The sequence below is a fragment of the Lutjanus erythropterus genome, chromosome 15 (assembly GCF_056507025.1).
Source record: "Lutjanus erythropterus isolate fLutEry1 chromosome 15, fLutEry1.hap2, whole genome shotgun sequence".
NCBI classification, from domain to species: domain Eukaryota; kingdom Metazoa; phylum Chordata; class Actinopteri; order Lutjaniformes; family Lutjanidae; genus Lutjanus; species Lutjanus erythropterus.
In genome coordinates this window covers 9,166,738-9,188,490 of record NC_139331.1, presented here as the reverse complement: position 1 = coordinate 9,188,490, position 21,753 = coordinate 9,166,738, and the positions used below count along the sequence as shown (strand labels likewise).

Below are 21,753 nucleotides of genomic sequence, written 5' to 3'. Positions count from 1 at the left end.
ACATTTTGTATGAAGACTCAGAACAATGGTATGCTAGAAATGTGGTCTGAAATGTACACTGTATTCACAAATTCCATTTTTTTTTTGTGTCGAACTGACAGGGAAACGCACACACACACACATGCACGTGCACACTCACACTCTCTGCAACCACCCACGCACTCATATGCATACATATTACATCTCGTAATCAAACACTAGTAAACACTATTAAGATGCAAAAGAGTGGATGTGACGGAAAATATCTTGATGGCAAAACAAATATTTTTTTCACCCAAGCAGAAACATCTTATTCTGTGTAATAAAGACCACAGTCGACATGCACAGTTCATTGCTCTCAAATGGTACATTAAGATGGTGCTTTTCAGGGCTGGTGTCATTTAGACTTCCTTTCCCATCCTACAGTGTGATACACACCCAACGGCCCTGCCAGTTTTCCAGCTTCCTGCACTTAAGTACAATATTGGACTGAAGTGGCATGAAGAGCTCTGCAGAAAGCCCCAGGTGGAGTCACGTTTGAGGACTGACTGGGGATTAGTTTCTCCTGAGAATCCGCCTTAGCAACACTTTAAATTATTACTTCCTCATTTCTAAAGTTGCAGGGTAAGTTAGGGACTGTATGAAAGTTATGAGAGGGCAAGGGAGGGGGGTGGGAATGAGAAGTGTTTTGTTTTGCTACTTTCACTGCAAATATTAATAATTATTTTATGTCATACATTTTTATGTATTTGTACAGAAGCTCGGTGGCAGTAAGAAAAAAAATCTGATGGCCAAGTTTCTTAAGTCTAATCTAAACAGTTTTCTCTCCTGTGTTTATGACTTGAGAGCAGGTGATTTTTTTATAAGTTTTGCCAGGGTAATCTTTTCTAATTCCTTATTTTATTTTATTTTGTAATCTGTGAAAAATGTGGGGAAAAGTTTTCCCACGATTATTTTTCAGCTTTTTTTTTTATAACATTCAATCTTCACAAAAAAATACATTTTCACACGCCAAAACTTTTTCATGTCTTGTCATGTCATGATGCCCCTCCCTAAAAAACTATATATTCAGCAATGTGTTATTTGTCAAAAATGTGGTCATGTATAATTCCACTTCTAATTTAATGGCTATATTAAAATAATAAATATTATACTCTCAAATTATGTTTAAATATTGGTATACCTAAATGTCCTGATGTTTATAGTGAAATGAACTCTACCAATTCAGTCATATTTTCTAAGATATTGGGGGGAGGGTGTTATAGGGGTTTATTTCAGTTCAAGTCAGTGGGAGGGTCCAAAAAAAATAGAACTAATGCTGCAAAGGGCTTTACTTTCACAAAAAGTGAGTCAGTCAGTCAGCCCTCCTTCTCAACAGGATACTTTGTGTACAGGTCCTTAGATGACTGGCATGTTTGATGAATTATTGGACACCACTAAGACTCTGAGAATGAGGGTTAATAGACACTGGGTTTCTCTTTCTCGTGGGAATTTTGTGATCTTTTAGTTTGAGTGTGGATGACAGGTATGTGTCAGCCATAAATTAAGCATACTTGTGTGTTTGTCCCCCTTGCAGAAAAACAAAATCTAATCCAATAACTTTACTGAGGACATGGCAAAACTAATCCCAAATCAGGATCCAATGATGTGTTTCTTCCTCAAACACTAGAGGGCAGTGTTGTTCCAGTATTGTTCCACTGAAAGGAGCCGAGTGGAGAACCTGCCAACCTGCTGCTCATTTCCTCAACAGAAACTTGCACAGTCTTACATTAATAACTTTGCTTAATGGCCAGAATTAGAATACAACAGAGAGGCAAAGATTTTCTTTTATCAATACTCATAATGAAGCGATGGGAAGGATTTTTTTTTAAAGAGAGGTGCAGTTTTGGTGAGTCTCAAAGTTCAGAAAACTAATTTGACATCCACTGTTTAATTAATTAAGTTATTTAAGCAGAAAATGAGATTCCTATACCAGTAATTAACAATTTGTGCTTCAGCACTCCCACTGTCTCACCATATTTACAGCTGATTGAACCATCTTGAAAGCACAGCGCTGGTTTGATTCTTCTGTGCGTTTCTGTTCTGACATGTGGGAATATTGACAATTAGTTGAAGGCAAACATTTGTAAAGGATTTGTTATGTCCCAAATCTACAAAATGCTACTAAAAAGGGGAAACCTATGCAGAAAGTCAATTTTATGAGAGCTGGACATCACAGCTCTCATAACCTACAGAGTGCAAAACAGCAGCTGAAGCATGCATGAAAGTCACACCTTCAGTTCTCACCAGTTTTCAAATCTCATTTGGCCCCTTTTTATTATACCAACACACAAAAATATATTCAATTGCACTTCTCTAATTCTTTTATTTCACAGAATGGCATGTAAATATGCTTGATAAGAAGGACATCACGGTCAAAACATTCCTTGTTACTTAGAGACACAAAGAGAGGTGCAGCGAGATGGCGGAGTCTGTTCTTCTGATGACGACTGGAGTGAGCTGCTGAAAACATGATTGGCTGAGGTACCTGGGGCAGGATTCTGTGAGAGCAACAGAAACATGTTACAGTTTGTTTTGCCTCCAGACCCGAGTTACAGGGATGTTGTTGAACCTGCCGCTGCGGCTGCTCCTCATGCCCAGGTACTGCCTGAGCAGCTGGTTCACCCGTTTCTGACTGTTCCACTTCCGGGCAGATTTCCGGACGCCTATGAAGCCGCCGTAGCGCTTTTGTAAGGGCCTTATAGGGGAGCCAATCAGCTTCCTGTATCCATGGCGCCCCCTCTGAAAGCCGCCAAAGCGTTTGGATAAGGCGACGGCCTCTGAGGTGTCGTCCTCGTTCCCCTCTAGCTGGCTGTCACCCTCCACGTTCCTCTCCTCCCTCGGCTGCCTCTCCTCGTCGGGCAGACTCAGATCCAGACCCTGCAGGCCCTCCCCCTCCTCAGAGGACTCCAGCAGTGATGAGTCATACTGGACACTGCGCTGCTCAAAGGGCGTCTCATCCCGGTCCCCCTCCTGGAAGCGCTCTGCGGCTGCAGACTTCAGCAGTTCACTGTCTGAGTTGAGGTCGAGAGAGGTCAGCTCCAGCCCCTCTCCTGTTCTCTTGGACAGAGCGCCACCCTCAGAGAGTGTAGGGTGGTGCGGCAGCTTCACGGCACGTTTACACACCTCCCATGTGAGCGAAGAGGAGACGTGACCCTCACACTCCAACAAACACACCTGCAGAGGAGAAGAAAGGGGGGGGGGTTTAACTTATTAATCCAACATAGGACCCCAAATTCCAAATTCTGGTCAAAATCCTTTGACTTGCGCTTAATTTTGGAGATGTTGAGGCAGTTTGTAGCCATGACAGCGACTACCTGAGAAGCATTTGAAGATCAATAGACTTATCCACTCTTACTCTCAGTTACACTGCTGAGCAACTTGGTGTTTAATTTGAGAGTATTGGGTCTGTTTTTCATTATGGCAACACAATAGGAGACATAATTTGAAGAGTTAAATCCACACAGGCAGCAACATGAAGGCCTTACAAACAGACATTGGTCATAGCAAACAAATGAATGAGGCTTGAAACGCCTGACTTGCCAAAAACACATAATTTTTGATTCCTTAGATGCATAAATCCATGACAGAATCCTAAAAAGACTCATGTTACAGGAGATTGGATAAACTATATCAGACGGAAAGCACACAGCAAAAAGGAGGCACCCAAGCAGTGAGATATCAGGGGAATTTACATGCTGTTTATGATTGGAAACTGAAATATCCCCACTGGGATCATAATTACATTCTTCTAGATGTTACTGATGACCAAGATACTGCTTACATTACCACAGCGGTGCAGCACTGTAGGGCCTATGTGATAATTATCAGATTCGATCACTATCTGTCAGGTTTTACCTTCAAAAATATTGATGCTAACAGTAGCATGTTTGCAGCTGTATGCTAGGAGCCACATAAGTATTGTCAGCATTATTGTTCTCCTAGTTAAATGTGCTAAAAGCTTCATTACTAAGCTTTCTTCATGGCCACTCAACTCAACAACAAAGTCAAAACTATACTCACTGTATATTTGACACATAACAGCCTTGTAAAGTTGACATGGCTAACCTGTTAGCAAGTTAGTTAACCCGTTTACGCATCCAGCAGACACATAGCAACATTAACAGGATTCATGTTTCTGGCCCTTGATGAATGTAAGTCCAATAAGTGCTCTGCTTTTAGCTCTGTTCACCAGTTCTTGAAACTGTAACTGGCTCTATAGCTGCTAATTGCTCCACGAAGATTCCTAGCTAGTCGCTAAGTTGGGTTGGTGTTTAGGTGCTGAGCATGTCAGGTTTAGCTGAGCTTTTTTTGTGTGAAAACTGCTGCCTATTGCGACTGGAAATGGAGTCGATGAGTTTGGCGAGACTGAACAAAAGCTGCTGGCCAAAAAACCAAACCAATACGCTGAAAGATGTAAAAATGCTGTGTAGAGCTGAGGGGAACTGGAGAGATGTCTTTTTTTAATTCTCCGTGGGGTTGTCTGTTGACTATGAGCTACAGGAGTTCTGATTGCATAAAAAGTTCTAAAAGGAAAGATTTTATGCATATGGTGGTGTGTTCTTTATAATATGACAGGTTTCCTAAAATTAGTTTAAAAATACCAATAATTTAAATTGCTTACAGTTCACAATATATCGCAATATATTGAATCGTAACCTCCGTATCGTGATATGTATCGTATTGCTAAATCCTGCCAATGCACAGTCCTACAGATAACAACAAATTTCTTGTTAGAGCAATACACTATTAATCTTGTTAAAATGTAAAAACTTCTCGCATTATATGTGATAGTGATCCAGTGCAGCTTTAAAGATCTTCTCATGTGCATATTGTCTCATCAGTAATCAGTCATTCAGTGAGGACTGGTGAGGGTAAAAACTCTTACGAAATCTTACAAAAAGCAAAAAAGGAAAGAACAGATGCAAACTGTGCTTATTTATATTTAGTTATTTATATACCAGGCTGATCGTGTTCATAAAAGACCTTTGTATCGTCCATGGTCAGCGTCTCATTTATGGCGGTGGCAGGTGAACAGGAAGAGTGTTATCGCTCTGCCGTACAGCCAGACAGAGGCTGAGAAAGCAGTGTCTTGACCTCGATGTCTCATGTGTCATGGGAGTTAATGGGCCCTGCTCCTGCTGTGTTCAGCGTATATGGAAAGTTATGTGCTAATATGAGATGTCCATCATTTCATAAAGTGACATCTACTTCTGCAAAGTGACTGACAGCACATAATTGGAAGAAATTAAAAATCAGTTTGAAGGACAGCAGGTAAATTATGTCCAATCTTTTTCTGATTGGCTCTTCAACTTCTGATATTTTTACTCTGAAAATGGTATATAGAGAGTTTTGCAATTGAACTTTTTATAGAAAGAACATTGTCAGTGCTGAATCATTTAATGACCTTCCTGTCTTATTATCATCACACCTGACAGTTTGGCTTCATGCCTGAACACCTGAACGTTCCCGGTATGGAGGGAAGGACACATGAAGAACATTGCAATGCTTTTTTTTTATGATGATAATAAAAATCATTCAAGTCAGTTCTTGTTGTTTTTTCATTTTCTTTGGTCAAAATCCTTAAACTGCAGCAGCGAGTTTATTTTAGGCTGCCTGGAAATAATTTCTCTCTAACATTTAACCTCAAAATTAGGCTGAATTTATCATTTACACCCTCAAATGTGGAAAGCCACAGTACATTAATTTTCCTTCAGAGTAAATACATTTGAAAATAGGCTCCAGCTGCCACGCTATAGAGATTTATACATACACATCTCTCCTTTCTCCCCTTTCTTCAAACTCCCGAGCCCTCTGAGTTAAATTTCAGTTTGAGGTAAGAGGCAAATCCCATTTACTCGTCAAATCTCGCTCAAATGAGATAAATTGCATTGTTATCGGAAAACCTGCTCGCATCAAAGGAATGAGAGAAGAGGGAGTTCCGCTGTGAATCTATCAACGGAAATTAATTATCCGTCGTAAATGAAATGAGCACACCAGGGGATTCTCCACGTCAGATCAATGGAGCAATCTAAAGGAGTTTATGAGTGAGAGGAGATGTGTGTGAGTGTGTGTAAGTGTGTGCGTGCACGCAGTCAAAGATTTATACACTTGCGAGGACTGGTCTTCCATAAGTCCCCCACAGTGACGATGCTTCAAAGGCTTTATTTTGTCAGAGGAGGATGGTTCAGGGTTGGCACCAGAATTAGGGTTGTACCATTTCTTTGCCCTTCAGGTCCTCTGATCCGTCAAATAAAGTCACTTAAAAATAGGTATAGGGGTATAGGGTGAGTGACAGAACAGGGGTGGTAAGGTTCACCCTTGAAATCTAACTCCAGCATGTTATCTACCATCGTCCTATCAAAGAGAACAAAACCATCTTGGATCCTTTGATGTGACTAAAACCAAAAGTATGTCTAATCACACTGACACACATTTAAGGATTAAAACCAAAGGAAACACTGATGGTAAACGGTGATAACTTGGTTTTCATGACATGACAATGTGTGAGTACAGGCCTGGTGCCACAAGGGCTCTTAAGCAGGTTTGCTCCTTCAGTTGTATTTTTTTGCTCCCTCTGTCAAGTCAAATCAAATTTTATTCATATAGCCCAGTATCACAAATCATAGTTTGCTTCATGGGGCTTTACAGTCCGTACAGTGTGCACCCTCTCTACTGTAGACCCTCAAAGAGTTCAATTTCAAGTCCAAATTTGCTTTGGCAATGAAAAAAGACATGCTTTAATGCTGCTGACCATCATTTTGTGTGCCTTTTTTAAAGCATTGCTTCAACCACCGTTTAGGCACCTATACGGATTTAAAAAATCATTTTAGCACCAGAATCAATAAAAACAAAACAAGATGCCCACCCTAGTAGCAACAAAGGTTATGGAGGTCAGGTTGGTGGACTGGTGTTAGCATGTCTGATTTTCATGCAGGAGACTTGAGTTTGCCTCCTGTCACAGACCTAATAATTAGTGTTTGAATGTCTATCAACCTTTATCACAATCAAACACTTCAAAGCTTTGCTGGAACCCCTTAAAGCACAACTAAAGCCAGACCAGAGGTGGTTGAATATTGTGTAGAACCCACAAAATGCTCAGGCTGGTTCTATACATAAAAGAACCAGATCCATTCTACTGTACACACTATCTATTAGGTTCTATTCATACATGTACATTCCACAGCTGCTTTACTTTCTGTATATTGTTTTGTTTGTTTTGTATTAGGGCTGTGTAATATGGTGATACCATGTGATGATATAAAGATGCTTTCATAAAATCCTTTATTGTTTAGTTCTGTGTGACATATCACACTCTGCCTCAGTATTTTTTGTTATTTGGATGATGCTTTGCTTTCCTCTGCACTGCACAGCTGCACGCAGGAAATTTGTATGAAGGTAACACAGACAAACATGAAGGAGACACGGAGGCGATACAGAATCGGGTAATTCAGAGCAGGAGAAGGACTCTGACCAGACAAGGGGAGCTTGTATATCGATGTGGTTTGGGCATGAAAAGTCTGACACGGTGTTCATGTTTTATATAGCCTAAATTTACAGAAAATGTGCTGTTATCTGGATATGAAATGACCTAAATATGTGCCAATATGATATTTTGGTTATATCGCAGAGCCTTATTTCGTATCACAGTTACATCTCTTCTTTTTGTCAATACAGTGCTTAACTAATCTATTGTTCATTCTGTATGTTACTGGTCACACCATGTGGTTAGACTCTATTTTATTGTACTGGTACTTACTGGTTGCAATGACAATAAACTTGAATCTAAAGTCACTAAAGTTTGCTGTTTTGTGCACCGGTCTGTGAGGTGTGTTTGTCTCTACAAAATCTAAGAATCTTTCTATATGAAGCACAAACAACAGTATTTGGAAAGTGCCCAGAATGATGTAAGTAACAGCTGTAGCACAGATAATTAGCACAAGTGTAAACAAAAGCTGGCATTTACCTTTAAGATTAGCATTACATAATGAATGCAGTCAGTGGAGAGGATGATAGTATGAAACGCTTGTGTGTGTGCATCTGGTTGTGTGTATGGCTGTGCTCACAAGTGTGCAGGTGTCTACACTAATAAATCAGTGGGTCCTGACATTATAACAAACACCGGCGGCTTCACACACACTCTCTCAGTCTGGAGTGGGAAACAATGGAATTGCTCAGCGGATTCCATCTGTGGCTCAATGGGAAAGCGGCTAACACAATGAGGAACTGATAAAATGTGTCAGTCACCAGTGTAAGCCGCGGCTGATGATACTGAGCAGCAGTCAATTACAGAGTTCTATTACAACTCCCCAAAAAGGTCCCAGCTGTCTTTCTCTGCATCATTATCAGCTAAATTAGCCGTCCTGCAAGCTATTCATGGACGCCCACGGACTATTTTTACCCGCTGACGTGTCTCACACTGTTTGAAAATGAGATTGTGTGCTGCAGTCAAGTTTTGGTTTTGAGTTGGGAGAGCAATCGCATTCTGTCAGTGCAGAGGCTGCTGTCTTCATGTTGGTCACGAAGCACTGCACAAGTGCTGGAGATACTTACACATGCAAATAATCCCACTTCACCATGACACAGAAACAATAGCAGTTTTGTGTGGTTGAAACCATGTATCTCCAAAATGCTAACAGTTGAGGAACTTAAAAAAAACAGCTTTACATTTACAGACTGTTTGATAGTTTTCTTCCTCCATCTGAACTAATAATCACTATGCAACAGGTGTAAGTTACTAAAAGAATTGCTGGTTACACTGTCTATGAAGGCCACATGTGTTATGAGGGCATTCATAGCAAAATTCATGTGCTCACACTGCGCAGTCTGATCATCAAACCACAACCTGCATGTGTGTGTAAATAAAATAAAATGGATCATCTGCCCTGCGGACTGTTCTGACCTTTGACAGTTGTAAATAAAGATTTGTTTGAAAGCTCCAAGGCAGGTAGTTTTTTTTTGCAAGCAACAATGCTAAAGAGGCAGAAACACACTGCGTTGTCATCTGTGCCCTCTTCTGTGTTAAAACTTAAAGATAATTGGGGGTTAGCTGGCTACGTTTTACTGTCTGTCTTTTCCGTCCACTTGATGCGTTGTGTTGCCATGGCAGTTTCAGACACTTTACCAGTTTGCACAGGTCCAATGAGAAAAAAGACACTGACCTTGGGAAAATGAATCTTGGCTCTGCTGTGCAGGAGACAACAGCTGACAAAAATTTCTGACATATCAGAAATGAATCCGAATGTCTGATGGCCATTTGGGAGCAGCTGACTGGCCCTTGCTAACCCCAGTACACTGCATGGCAAACGCTAACAAAGCAGAAGTTTGGTCCAACACTAAAATGAGTATTATGCCTCAAAACTCAGGTCAAATCATACAGTGTTTGGCCAGTTTAAATGATTATTATGTAAAATGCCAAAAAGCAGAGAATTACAAGTAAAATATTTTTAGGAATTTTAACTCAAAGTATAAAACCTGTGACATTTTATTAAGGTTTAGTTTCCCTATGGGACAAAAGCAGTGGGTCAACGTGCTCAGACAAACCATTAATAACTGAATGCAGCCGAGTGTAACTGAAGTAAAGGTCCAGTGTGTAAGATTTACAGGGATCTATTGGCAGAATATGGTAGAAATTAAATACAATAAACATCAGTATGTTTTCATTAGTGTATGATCAATTGAAAATAAAAATCGTTGTGGTTTCATTGCCTTAGAATGAGCCCTTTATATCAAGTTATGTGGACACGGTAGGTTTTCCTGCACACTTGGAAGGAGAGAGTGACACGAGGTGTTTGCAATCTGTAAACTCACAGTTAAATGCCACTTAATCCTACACACTGTGAAATGTTATGATGTAGCATGTATTATTACAGATGCATTATATGTATTTCACTTTACTTAAAGGAGCAATATGTAACAACTGATCATGTAAAAATGAATATAATAGTCCAAATAGCGAGTTGGAGCCATAGACTGTATATTAAATCGCTTTAAGTCCTATTTAATATTTAATCTATAGTTGAAGCAAGTTGTTCACCCCGTCTCCTCCTCCCCAGAGCCAAGGAAGCTCTGGCAGACGAGCACAACACTGAAATTTGACAACAAGCAACAAAGAGTCCTCCACTGTAAGTTGGTCAGCTGCCGGTTGTCTGTAAAGTAAAACTAAACCTGTTAACCTGAAAAAGAAAAGCCAACTGCTTTGAAAATATACACAGTGGAGTGCAGACTATACTTCTCAATGTAAGCATTTTTATACATCTATGCCTTCTACAAGACTATTAAGGATTTCTTATGACTCCTTTGGTGAACGTTCTACATAATTTGAACTTTAATTGAAATAAAAGTCACAGGCCGGAATAGACTTTTCACAGAAGGACACCGCAGCTGTAGTGTTGATGTCAGCAAAGCGAGTATTTCACCTTACCATGTTTCTTGAATATCTAATGACATATCATGGTCATTATATGATTTATGACAGTAAATATATCACAGATTTCTCCTTTAACGTATAGAGTGACTACTACACCATACTATGAGTTACAAAAGTTGATTGTTGAGGTGAGTGTAGGTTATCATAATTTATAATAAGCCCCATCAGTCAACCTCTAATTTATAATTAGTCAAGAACATCCATAAGACATTTGAACTCATAATTCCTTATAAGTCTCGTTTTTAATGTTTTAATTCTGTGGTCTTCATATAAAGTGTTACCAGCGATTCCTGTAATTAAGTCATATCTTTAGTACTTTATGACTGTTGACACACAAACTGTAGTTAATCAGAAATTATAATGTGTCTTTATGATGGCAGTCATAAAACATTATGAGTGCATTATATTTCACCATGAATGCCCTCATAACACACTATAGATGTGATCTTTATTGAAAGTGCTACTGTGGTTTTGTATAATTTTTGGTCATTATTAATTTTTCAAGTCAAGTTACTGGATAAAAAATAAAAAATGATAAATAAAAACATTTGACTGCTTGGAAATAAATCACACTGCCCTCCTCCTCCATGTTAACTCCCAGATACACAGTCAAACAAAGTGCACACAGCACTATCAATCTGTACACAATGCATTACGCAGAAGCCGTTATCATGATTGAAAATAACTTACTCAGACAATCACAAACACAAACACACCTCAATCAGGGTGTTGAGGGCTCGGTGCAGCTGTACCCACACAGACGCACACACTACAGTGTTGACAAGGCATTTAGCGGACGCTCTTATCAACAGTGACTCACGTCAACTAAACAGTCACACACACACACATAGCGTACTCACCATGGTGTTGAAGGCTTGCTGCAGCTGCTGCTGCTGCAGGAGCAGACCGCAGGCCACACACTCCCCCTGGCAGTCACTGCGTCCAGGGGCGAACAGACACGCCAGCAGCACCACCAGGTACCACAGAGGGATCTTCATCGCTCAGCACAGCCAGGCAGACAGGGACAAACGGGAGCCCAGCAGGTAGAAGAGAAGAGTCTGAAACAAGGGTCAACAGCTGGAGGTGCAGGGAGGTAGAGCCTCACGGGATACTGGTACCAGCCTGCAGGGAGAAAGCAGACAGAGTGACATGAACATTGCGTCAATTCTAATTCATAGGGATCATTAGGAGGGTTTGGGCGGTCAGTAAAAGCGTCGGTGGTGGGAGAGCGTCGAGCTAACACCAGGAGATGGACAATGTGGGTGGGATGGAGAGAGAGTACAACCTGAGGCGATAAATGAGAAAATGGGTATTTTCCAGTCCACTCCAGGCTGGACTGTCGGATCGCAGATGGAAATCATACAGCAGGAGTTAGAGGTTATATGAGTAGATCTGCCCTCAAAGAGATCAGGTTCATCATGGGTCATGCCCTGTATCAAAAAAGCCAATTGGTAAAGGGATAAAGTAGCAGCAATGTTATTTGGCCAGATGGGAGATAAAAGCTCATTTATGCCCCCTTTACGTACAAAAATAGATTCATCTGTTTCACATACTTCCATGCAAGGTTCAACAATAAGGATTGCCCACTTGCCATATTAATATATTATTATATTACCATATTAAACTGAATATCTGTGGATTTTAGATGAGACATTTAAAAACATCACCTTGGACTTTGAAAAACTGATGGATGGACATTTTGAAATGAACACAGAATACGGACAGAAGGCTCCATCCGTATTCACATCTGTATCAAATGCATGTCTAACTTTAAGTATACATGAGCCTTAAGGAGGGAGTTTTACTGTCTGTGTTCCCAGTTCAAGGGAGATAACACAATTTAGGTGAAGATTTTTTTTTAACACCCAACATTGTAAAATTTGTTCAAAGACGATGTGTGTGTAAGCTGGCGGAAAATAACTGGAGGGATGACTGAACTCCACAGGATCCTGGTGTCTCTGGCTCCAGCAACAAATCTCTGAACCAGGTGCGTGTATGTGACCTCGACTCCCTGACCCCCATCTACCAGGTCATTCACCGCTATATCATCCAATAACACAGATATAACAAAGAAAAAGCAGCCACTCAGAAACTCATAGATTGCTTCTGCCCTGTCAGAAAAATTTGCTATGGCCTCCGCAGGTTTATGAACCAAGACCAGGATGGACCAGTGTTGTCTTTGGTCGGCCTACAAATCAGATCCTCCAGATGGGAGGGAATATTCTTCTCCCTGGCAAAATCACACCATCTTTTGTATTTGTTTTACCAAAAATGATATGCAAAAATTACCATTCACAGGAAGATTGTGACCCATATTTAGCTACATCATCTGTCTGGCAATATAACTAAAAATTTATCTGTAATTTATGTTTCATTTCAGTCAATATTGATAATTATTGATAACTTTTAATTACCCACTTTTAAAAATGTTTAAGTTAACAGCTTCATTTTCAGTTTAACTGCCACATGTTGAATTAAACCATTTATCAAAACACACACAGCTTAATAGACTTAAAAAAAAACACTGCCATACTGCCATACAACAACAACAAAAAAAAAATATATATATATATATATGTGCTTTCATGCTAATGCATTTAAGTGAAACTATCAAACATTTTATTGAACAATTTTGTTATTGTGTGTTTTGTGTTTTTGTGTCACACTATTCCTCCATCAACAGGTGGTGGTAAAATGTGAAGATATGCAGCAATCTCCCCACAAAGGCAGTGAAAAAGAGGACTGTAAGCCAGTAAAATGTGGATGTAAACGATACAAAGTTGTATTTAAGATACTCAGGAAATGAAGGTAATACATCCAACATGTTTGTTACATCTTAAGGATACACATATTGTGTTTTGCTATGTAACAATGAATTTAAATGTTTCTTTGTTTAAGAAAACCTCACAGGACCCCTTTAAATCTGCATGAACAGATTTTTTTTGGCCACTTGGGGGCAGCATAAACAAAGCTGTAAACACAACACTGATATCGTCACCTTTATTAGAATCAGAGTGTCGGATTTAGTGGCATCTAGCAGCGAGGTTGTAGACTCCAACCAACTGAATACCGCTTGTCTCACCCTCCCCTTCCAGGCACATATAGAACATATGGTGGCCACTAAACTTGCGAAAGGCTGTATCTCGAACCAGTGTTTGGTTTGTCTGTTCTGGGCTACTGTAAAAACATGGCGGTGTAACATGGTGGCCTCCATGGACGAGGACCCACATTTGAGTAATTATTCTCAATAGTTACACATTAACAGTAATAGTTTCACATCCACACCTTTTTAGCTTGAATTGAGCTTTCCCCATAACATATCTACAGTAACCTGGATCCCTGATGAAAGTACAGACTGAATCTAGTACCTACATAACCATTCCCATTCATGGGTGAAAAAAACATCGAAGCATAAAAAGAGATAACAAGATCCGCACACCAAAAGAGTTCCCATATGAAAATTTACTGGCGTGGCGTTTCGAGCAGATCGAAACGTCTGCAGAAGAGCAGATAGCTCGAAACGTCACGCCAGTAAATGTTCATACAGGAGCTCTTTTGATGTGTGGATCTTGTTTTCTCTTTTTATGCTTTGATTTTTTTTAATCCAGCACCCAACCCACTGGGCCTCAGGGATGTGGATGTCTTTTTCTCATAGTGTTTTTGTTGGGGGGGGGGGGCATCTAACCATTTAATTCATTTCATGAGTAGTAATGGTCTCTCTGCAAAGCTTTGTTCTTTATCGTTCTTTTTGCTCCTCTTCAGGAGCGGATGCAGGAAAATGTTTTAGATCTAATGAATCCAATTCCCCTGGTGGTCAGTAACACTGTTTTAACTTTAAAAGCATAGCACAGTTCCCAAGAAAAACTAATTGCAAATTAAAGGAAAAACATGTAGCGATGTTGAGATGGTACACTTCCAAATAATTAATTCCAACTAATTATTTGTGTAACCTTGGGAGTGTTTCCAGCAATGCACCGCTGCTCGGCTGAACATGAAAACATTTATATATTTGTCTACAGACAAACATACACTTCAACATAAACATTAAAGTTTCCAATAATAATAATAATGGCTGAATATTTACTTGAATTTATTCACTAAACAAATAACTACGCTTGAGTAACTTTATCAGGATTTTGTCTCTATTGTAGCAGAAAATTAGAAAAGTAGAGGGCAGAAGATTATTCTAGTCATTTACAAGAAACTTTATAATACATTTTAGTTCAGAAATAAAGCATTACTTTTTTGTACATGTACACTGTGTGCAGCCTATAGATTATATACCTGCAAACCCAAGTGAAGCAGTAGTGCACATTATATAACTGTTTATGAGAATTTACTGTGGAAGTATTTGGAGGCTAAATTTAAAGGGAAACTTCTCATGTGAAGGTCCAGTCACTGTTGATGATAAATATAGTCATTAGAAGTAATAAATTCCTCAGTGCTGCTATATTGACTGTGAAAGCTCATTTCTCCTGCTGCAAAATCTGCTGATCTTCCTGCATCCAGTGATGTCACAGTGATGTCATTGGTGTTAAGGGAGAACTACAGGCTATTCCAGCTTGGATTTCTAGTTTCTCCGCCTCTGGGTAACCAGGGCTCATGCCAAATGAGTATTTTTGGCCAACAAAGTAATGACTATTAAGGTGGTGATACATAGCAACACTGGTGTGGTAATCACTAGCTCACACAGAATGCATCCTGGTACATGTAGGCACTGCCGACACAGCTCCATGAGAAGGAGACTTAAACTTAGTATAACTCGCTATCAGAAATTTATTGCTTCAGTTGAAAACAATCATCGACACTGAATGCATATCCACATAGGAAGTGAAGAATGTTTCCTCTAAGTTTACCTTTAATTTATATTTTTTTTATATTCCTTTTTGATCAAGAATATGTTAGGATAGTTGTGTAGGCATGATTTCTATTGAGATGATAACATAATAGGAATATTCACACAAAAATAACCAGTAACAGTAGGTGGTGTTCAGAACATGATGAGTGCCTACTCTAAATTAAAAAGACAGAACATTACTGCTATTAAAAATAAATCTGTGGATAGGCTTTGAAATTTGTGTATAATAAAAAAGCTGAAAAATGAATGTACTGATAATAAAAAATGAAAAGGAATCTACATTTCAATGATAAGAAGGGCTGTACTTGACGTAATGTAACATCAAAGCTGAAAAACGCTTTCAGTGTCTTGTTGACCCCCATAAGCCGCCGTCTGGTCAAATGGAATCCGCTCAGAAATGTTTTCACAGGTTTGATGAAGAGGAGCGGCAGAAGTCACAGCTCGTGACAGACGGCTCAGTCCCACAGTGAAGACGTCATACTGATGAGAGCGAAAGAAAATCTTTGACAATACACAGAGAGGGAGTCGTACTGATGGGTGCGCTGAAGTAAATAAATAAATAAATAAGTAAAAACTAGAACACCGTGACCATCTCCACTTTACCACATTACCAGTGGCAGTCAATAGCATATGAAGTAGGTCGTGTGTGACTGCGGCCCATTTGCAAAAACATAAATGGCTTTATGGGAAATCATTAGAGGGACCTGTTTGTTTGCACTTCTGGGATGTTTTGTGCAATGAACATTTGCTAGCCTGCTGACTAAGCCCATCTGATATTGTTATGTTCTCCCTTAAGTGGTCCTCACTAAGTAAGTTGAACAAATGAGTACAGCAGCACAGCGTACAGTATGTGATAGTGTGGGCACTGGACACGCTGCAACCGCACAAAGATGTGGCTTTCACATATTAATAATGTTCCACAGTGTATTAATATGAACAGGCATTCTGGGCCACTTTGAGCTTTTTGTCAAAATTATTATTAATAAAGAGGTCGTGCAGTGTCTGTCAGGAGCTTTAAAATTAGAGAATGAATGGATGGCCACTTGTTTGCCTCCACACATTCAGAGGTTCATGTTAGAATATTGGGATTTAGGCTTTTAGCTAAATAATGTGGGGACAGCACCAGGTCATCTGAGGTACTAACACAAATTTTCTATTTTTTTTTTCAACACTCAACTTTCAAACTATTGTATATGTGTTTTCCACTCCGTGGTCCAGTTATGCAACATCCGGAAGATGAAATAAAGTTTGCTGAGAAACATTTCATATTGTGTCTGGGGTGGAAGTAATGAATTACAACTACTTACATTACTGATTTTTTTTTTTTGTTCTTTTGTGAGTATTTTGTCAAGTCTGTAATTCTGCTCTTACTTAAGTATGCATCACACCATAGGTTTTCAAAATGCGCAGAGAGCGTTTCAAACTGTTTCAGAGGAGTCTCATGTGAATGGAAGTGAAAAATCTAACATTAGTTAGGACATTAGTTATCAAAAGGAGATGACATATAGCTTTGGTTGAGGTGAGGCCAACAGTTTCAGACTACTTGACTACTGTTTGGTTAGGTTTAGGCACCAAAACTACTTGGTTAGATTTAAGGAATGATCATGGTTTGGATTAAAATACCAACTTCCTCCAAAGAATCAACATGGTAACTGCTGATCTCAGATGGGAACCGAACCCCAGTCTCCTGTGTGAAAGTCCTGTGTTTCATCATGTCCTCTGCACTGCAGACTTTCTCACTCTTTATACCACATTCATCCTTATTTCTTTAAAAGTTTTGCCGACAGGAAAATGGAAAACTTGTGTCCATGTAGGCAAATCTATTGATTACATTTGTAACATTTCATGAACTGCAGTGATACTGGAATAGAGGTACAACAGTACATTATCAGTAAAATATCCACATAAAGTCTTAGAACTTTTTTTCCATTTTACAATACAACAATTAGGCTTGCTGCAGTATGAGGTGTTAACAGTGTCACACTGTGTCGAGGCATACACAGATTACATTACTTGCCCACTACCCCCACTGTCTAGCATGTTATCAATACTTAGACAATGGACACAAATAATTATAAACTTAATAATAAAATAATTTTAAAAGCATTTACTTTGATCCAAGAAAACGGAAGAGCTACAGATCTAATGTTAAAGACATAAGACATCATTTTTTTAAAAAAGCTATGGGTCAATTCAGTTCATCAGAGAAATTCTAATGATCTTACCAAATTTCCATAATGACTTATGTTGCGTTTATACATTAATTTTAATTAGGCTGGTTTGATGAACAAAGATTTATTTAGCTGCACATGGCTTTGGATAAATTGTCAGGAGAGCAATTTATATCTTTCTGAAGGCTCAGGGAATGAGTTACCATGCCGTCGCCTGCTGCCATCTCTCTTCTGAATGGAAGCCATTATTGTTAGTGAGAAACAATTGACAAGGATATTAAGTGTTAATGGGCTACAATCTCATCAATCTGCGGCCTCGAGATGTTTATAGTGGCTGTAATAAAGGGCTGGTTGTAATGATTAGTATTGGTCAACTCGTTGACACAGGATTGGTTAAAGTAGCTGCACTTGCTCCATGTTTATTACATACTCACATCTGTTCGCACACCTCTTGTCCCCGAGCAGCACAGCACACTTAACCCTTTACTACCCAATAATACGTCCCATTAACAGGAGAGTGCCCTGCTCTGACTGTGCTGCACTGAACATGCTTAAATATTCCCCTCAGTATGGCCACTTGCAGGCTGTGTTACCCATCCTCACATCAGCACAGGGGTGAGTAGATATTGAGTGAAATTTCATTTTTGGGTGAACTATTGCTTTAAGTAGTATTATTAAGGGGGCAGGTAAGTATAAATATCAAAAAGCAGTTTTTGGTATTGATAAAATCCTAATGATACCCATCCCCAAACCTGAGATAAAAACAAGGTACGTACAAACTGGACATGTGGATTTTGAAATAAGGGAATTCAGGAGGCAGGCGGGATCTAATGGAAGATGCTGTCCAGTTGCATTTTGGGAAGTGCACAAAGCTCGACCCTTACCAGAGACTTAAAGTCAGAATTTCTCGACCTCTCCTGCTTGCAATTGGAAGCTGGAGTGCACCTTTAATTGACTGATGCGTGCTCACTGAAGAGCAGTGATGGCTACAAGGCATTATTTTTTACCTGTAATAAACTCTGATGATATCAAAGAAGGAGGCATTTAAGTCAAGTGGTGAGCAGAGTGTAGTTCTTGAAAACTGCAGACGCACTTGGCCGTCACTGTCAGAGTTTTTATCTTTTGGTCAGGACCCTGTGTCACCTGTGTACGTCTGACATGACTCATGGTTCACAGAAAATCAATCCTAATGACGTATGTCATCCTCTAACTTCTCTTCCAGGTTGACATTTATGGTTTTGAATGAAAAGTCTTGGACGTTGGATGGATTGTCACCAAATTTGGTGCTGACATTCATGTTTCTTGCTCACATTATAAACCAAGATGGTGAACACTGAAGATGGTAAACATACTACCTGCTAAACATCTGCAAACCACAGCTGTTATTGTGAGCCATTAGCATGCTGACATTAGCATTTAGCTCAAAGCTTAGTATTGAGTGGCTAACATAGCTGTGGACTCTTTTCTCATGTTAAATTTGATATGTCATCATTTCTATACAATCCATTTGAAGCTTTCTCAATGCTCTTGAGAACAGAATACAAAAGTGTGCTCTAATCAAAATCACTATAAGAAAGAAAACATTCTGGGATCATGACAGTCAAAAAATTCTTTTTTAAATGGGAACACAGTGATTACTACAAAACAGTAAATCTTATTGGAAACATACAGCAACAAAAAGTTATGTACTACTGGAACAGTAAATAAAACATCATTAATTTCTCCAAAAATATAATTTTGGAGTAATAAGAATAAAAGCAGCAATGGTTGACATTTTTTAAAATGTACCCTCATGGCATTGTTCTCACTCTAGATATACTGTATAGTGTACTTGTAACACATAAGAGCAGTGGATGTACCTTCCAGGTCTGTGAAGTGAAGCCAATGTTGAAGTGCCTTAAACCTGCATTCTTCCTAATGAACAGCAGGGGGAGACACCACTGGTTGCAAAAGGCATATAAGCTTATGAGAAAATAAGCCTTCTTCTCACTTGATTTATGACCTCAGTAAACAGTTTCCTGATGAGTTTATAGTCTTCATCACTAGTTTAAAGTCTTCTTCAATACAACATGATGTTCATTTTGTAAATTATGGTCCCATTTAGAGTATAACAGACGACAAAGCAGGGTATACTCTAGGGTGTGGCTACCTTGTGATTGACGAGTTGCTACTATGGCAACTTCTCAAGTTGCTACCACTGCGACCTCCCCAGCTCCACCCCTGTCATCCAAATCAAATCAATCCATTCTAATCTTAGGTCGTCAAATACTGATGCTGCTTTGTCACACATCTGAGCATCTCAAACTGATGCACAAGTCACCCTTTAGTGTCTGTATGAGATGCTGCCAGAAAACTTTTATAACACATAACATTAACTATGACGTTAACATGATACAGTCACTGTTTGGGTAGGTTTAGGCACCTAAACTACTTGGTTAGGTTTAGGAGAAGATCGTGGTTTTTAGAAAGTTATGTAAGTCATGTGACATAAGTGTGACTTTTGGTTTCATGCATCATATGATGACCAGTCTCCTGTTTGAAAGTCATGTGTTTGTTTGAGTGATCCACCCCACCTCGTCTATATGCAGACTTTCTGATCTTTACACTACATCCCCTGATGCAGACACTGGAGTTACTTGAAAGCCCACTTCATCTCATCCAGACACTAGAAAGTACCTTGTGTGTCTGTAAGAGACGCAGAGGGGCATAACAAATCATCAGTATTAGACAAGGTGGGAATGGGAACGGGCTGTGCAAATATGGCCACTTCTGGTTCCAAATAAACAAGAAGGCGACAACTATAATCCAAAACTCAAGGCTTCAGTGCAGTAGACCACAAACCAATGGATGACGTCACAGTAGTATGTCCATTTCTCTTATACAGTCATTACACTTTCCTTGACATGCATCAATTACCAAATGGGCCAGTCATTGTGCCCAGGGACTCCTGATAACTAGGGGCCAGAAAGTGTCACAACTTTTGCACATCACAATAACTTCAAATTGAATCTTCACATCTGTGACACTTTGAGCCATGAACCTACACACTCCTCTCTCTGCTCTATTTCAGTAATGATATAGTTCTTGGCCTCGATATTGCCAGTGGTCCATTTTTTGCCACCCCTTGCCTATAAATTTGCATACCATTTCAGCTAGCTTTTAACATTTCATATCATTTGCATAATCTATCTGACAGAGCAGGCAGTTGACTGGGTGCATGGGGCTGATATATGATGTACTGTACACAGATAAAGTGGTGATCGCTGGGAAAGGGATGCCCCTGTGCACCAGGCTGTTCCCCAGGGCACTAAGACAGCATATAATCCATCCAGGAGCCTGAGACCTCATTACAGGAAGTTTCATTTGAAAATAGATCTTCATCACTCGCAAATATAAACAACCTTGCCCTGCTAAATGAATGCTGGCATGAAAGCAAAAAGAAAAAGGGCTAAAGCAAAGGGCCTGATGTCCCTCTCTACTCTTAGATGAGTCTTTCCATCTTACACAAATGAATGCTTTTACCCAGTTCTTTCCGTAACAAATACACTGTTTTGTGCTTCCATTAGAGTTAACTAAGACCCTGAAATGTGACGTGTTCTCAAGACAAAATGTTTTTCCATTTCAAACAAACAGGAAGCAATCAGAGCTTTCATAAAAGGACCACTGGTCTCATGCATTTGGTTTTATTTTTTGAGTACATTTTTTGTCTGAGCCTAAAAACCATAAGAGCACACCGTGGGCAGAAAGGAGAGACTTATCTATTTCTTCTTTTTATTCAAGGAAGGGCAGTATAAAATCATTGGGAGAGCATCCCTTTCCAGATTTATTTTTTTTATTTTGTTCTTCCTTTGTGAAGGTGTCATTCGATTTCGCTGCTGTATCAGGACTAAGGATGTTACCAGGACCGATGCTTCAGTACCAGGACCAAACCAAAATTCTGGAAACATCAACTAGTTTTTCTACACTACCATAGGTATAGAGGGGATGCAATACTTTCAGACCAGGGCCAGTATATATGCACAAGACTTCTAGCCTGTCGTTGAATGATGGCACAGGAAGAAGAAGATTGCCCAGGAGAACACAGGCGTTGAAGACAGCAACAAGTGAAGCACCAGCAACAGCTCTACATCAACTCATCAAAAAGAACATTTGTACGAGTTGCATATGGAAGTACTTTGCATTTGAGGCAGATTATCAGGGATTAATAAGGCTAAATTCTCAAAAACCAGAATGCAAACGGTGCAACTGACTTGTCCAGACAAAAGAAGGAAACACCT

The 21,753-nt window shown here is 39.5% G+C and overlaps 1 protein-coding gene across 3 annotated transcripts in view; it reads right to left on the bottom strand.

Moving 5' to 3' along the window:
- Nucleotides 1–2,240: 2,240 nt before the first annotated feature.
- Nucleotides 2,241–21,753, bottom strand: part of pnocb (prepronociceptin b) — a 34,851-nt gene continuing 15,338 nt past the window's right edge. For all 3 annotated transcript variants that reach the window (XM_084737466.1, XM_084737467.1, XM_084737465.1), the window contains 2 exons: nt 11,308–11,569; nt 2,241–3,195 (listed from right to left, as the gene is read on the bottom strand). In XM_084737466.1, coding sequence (XP_084593592.1) covers nt 2,542–3,195; nt 11,308–11,445 — 792 coding nt within the window. In that variant the 5' untranslated portion in view covers nt 11,446–11,569 and the 3' untranslated portion in view covers nt 2,241–2,541. The remainder of the gene's footprint in view (nt 3,196–11,307; nt 11,570–21,753) is intronic.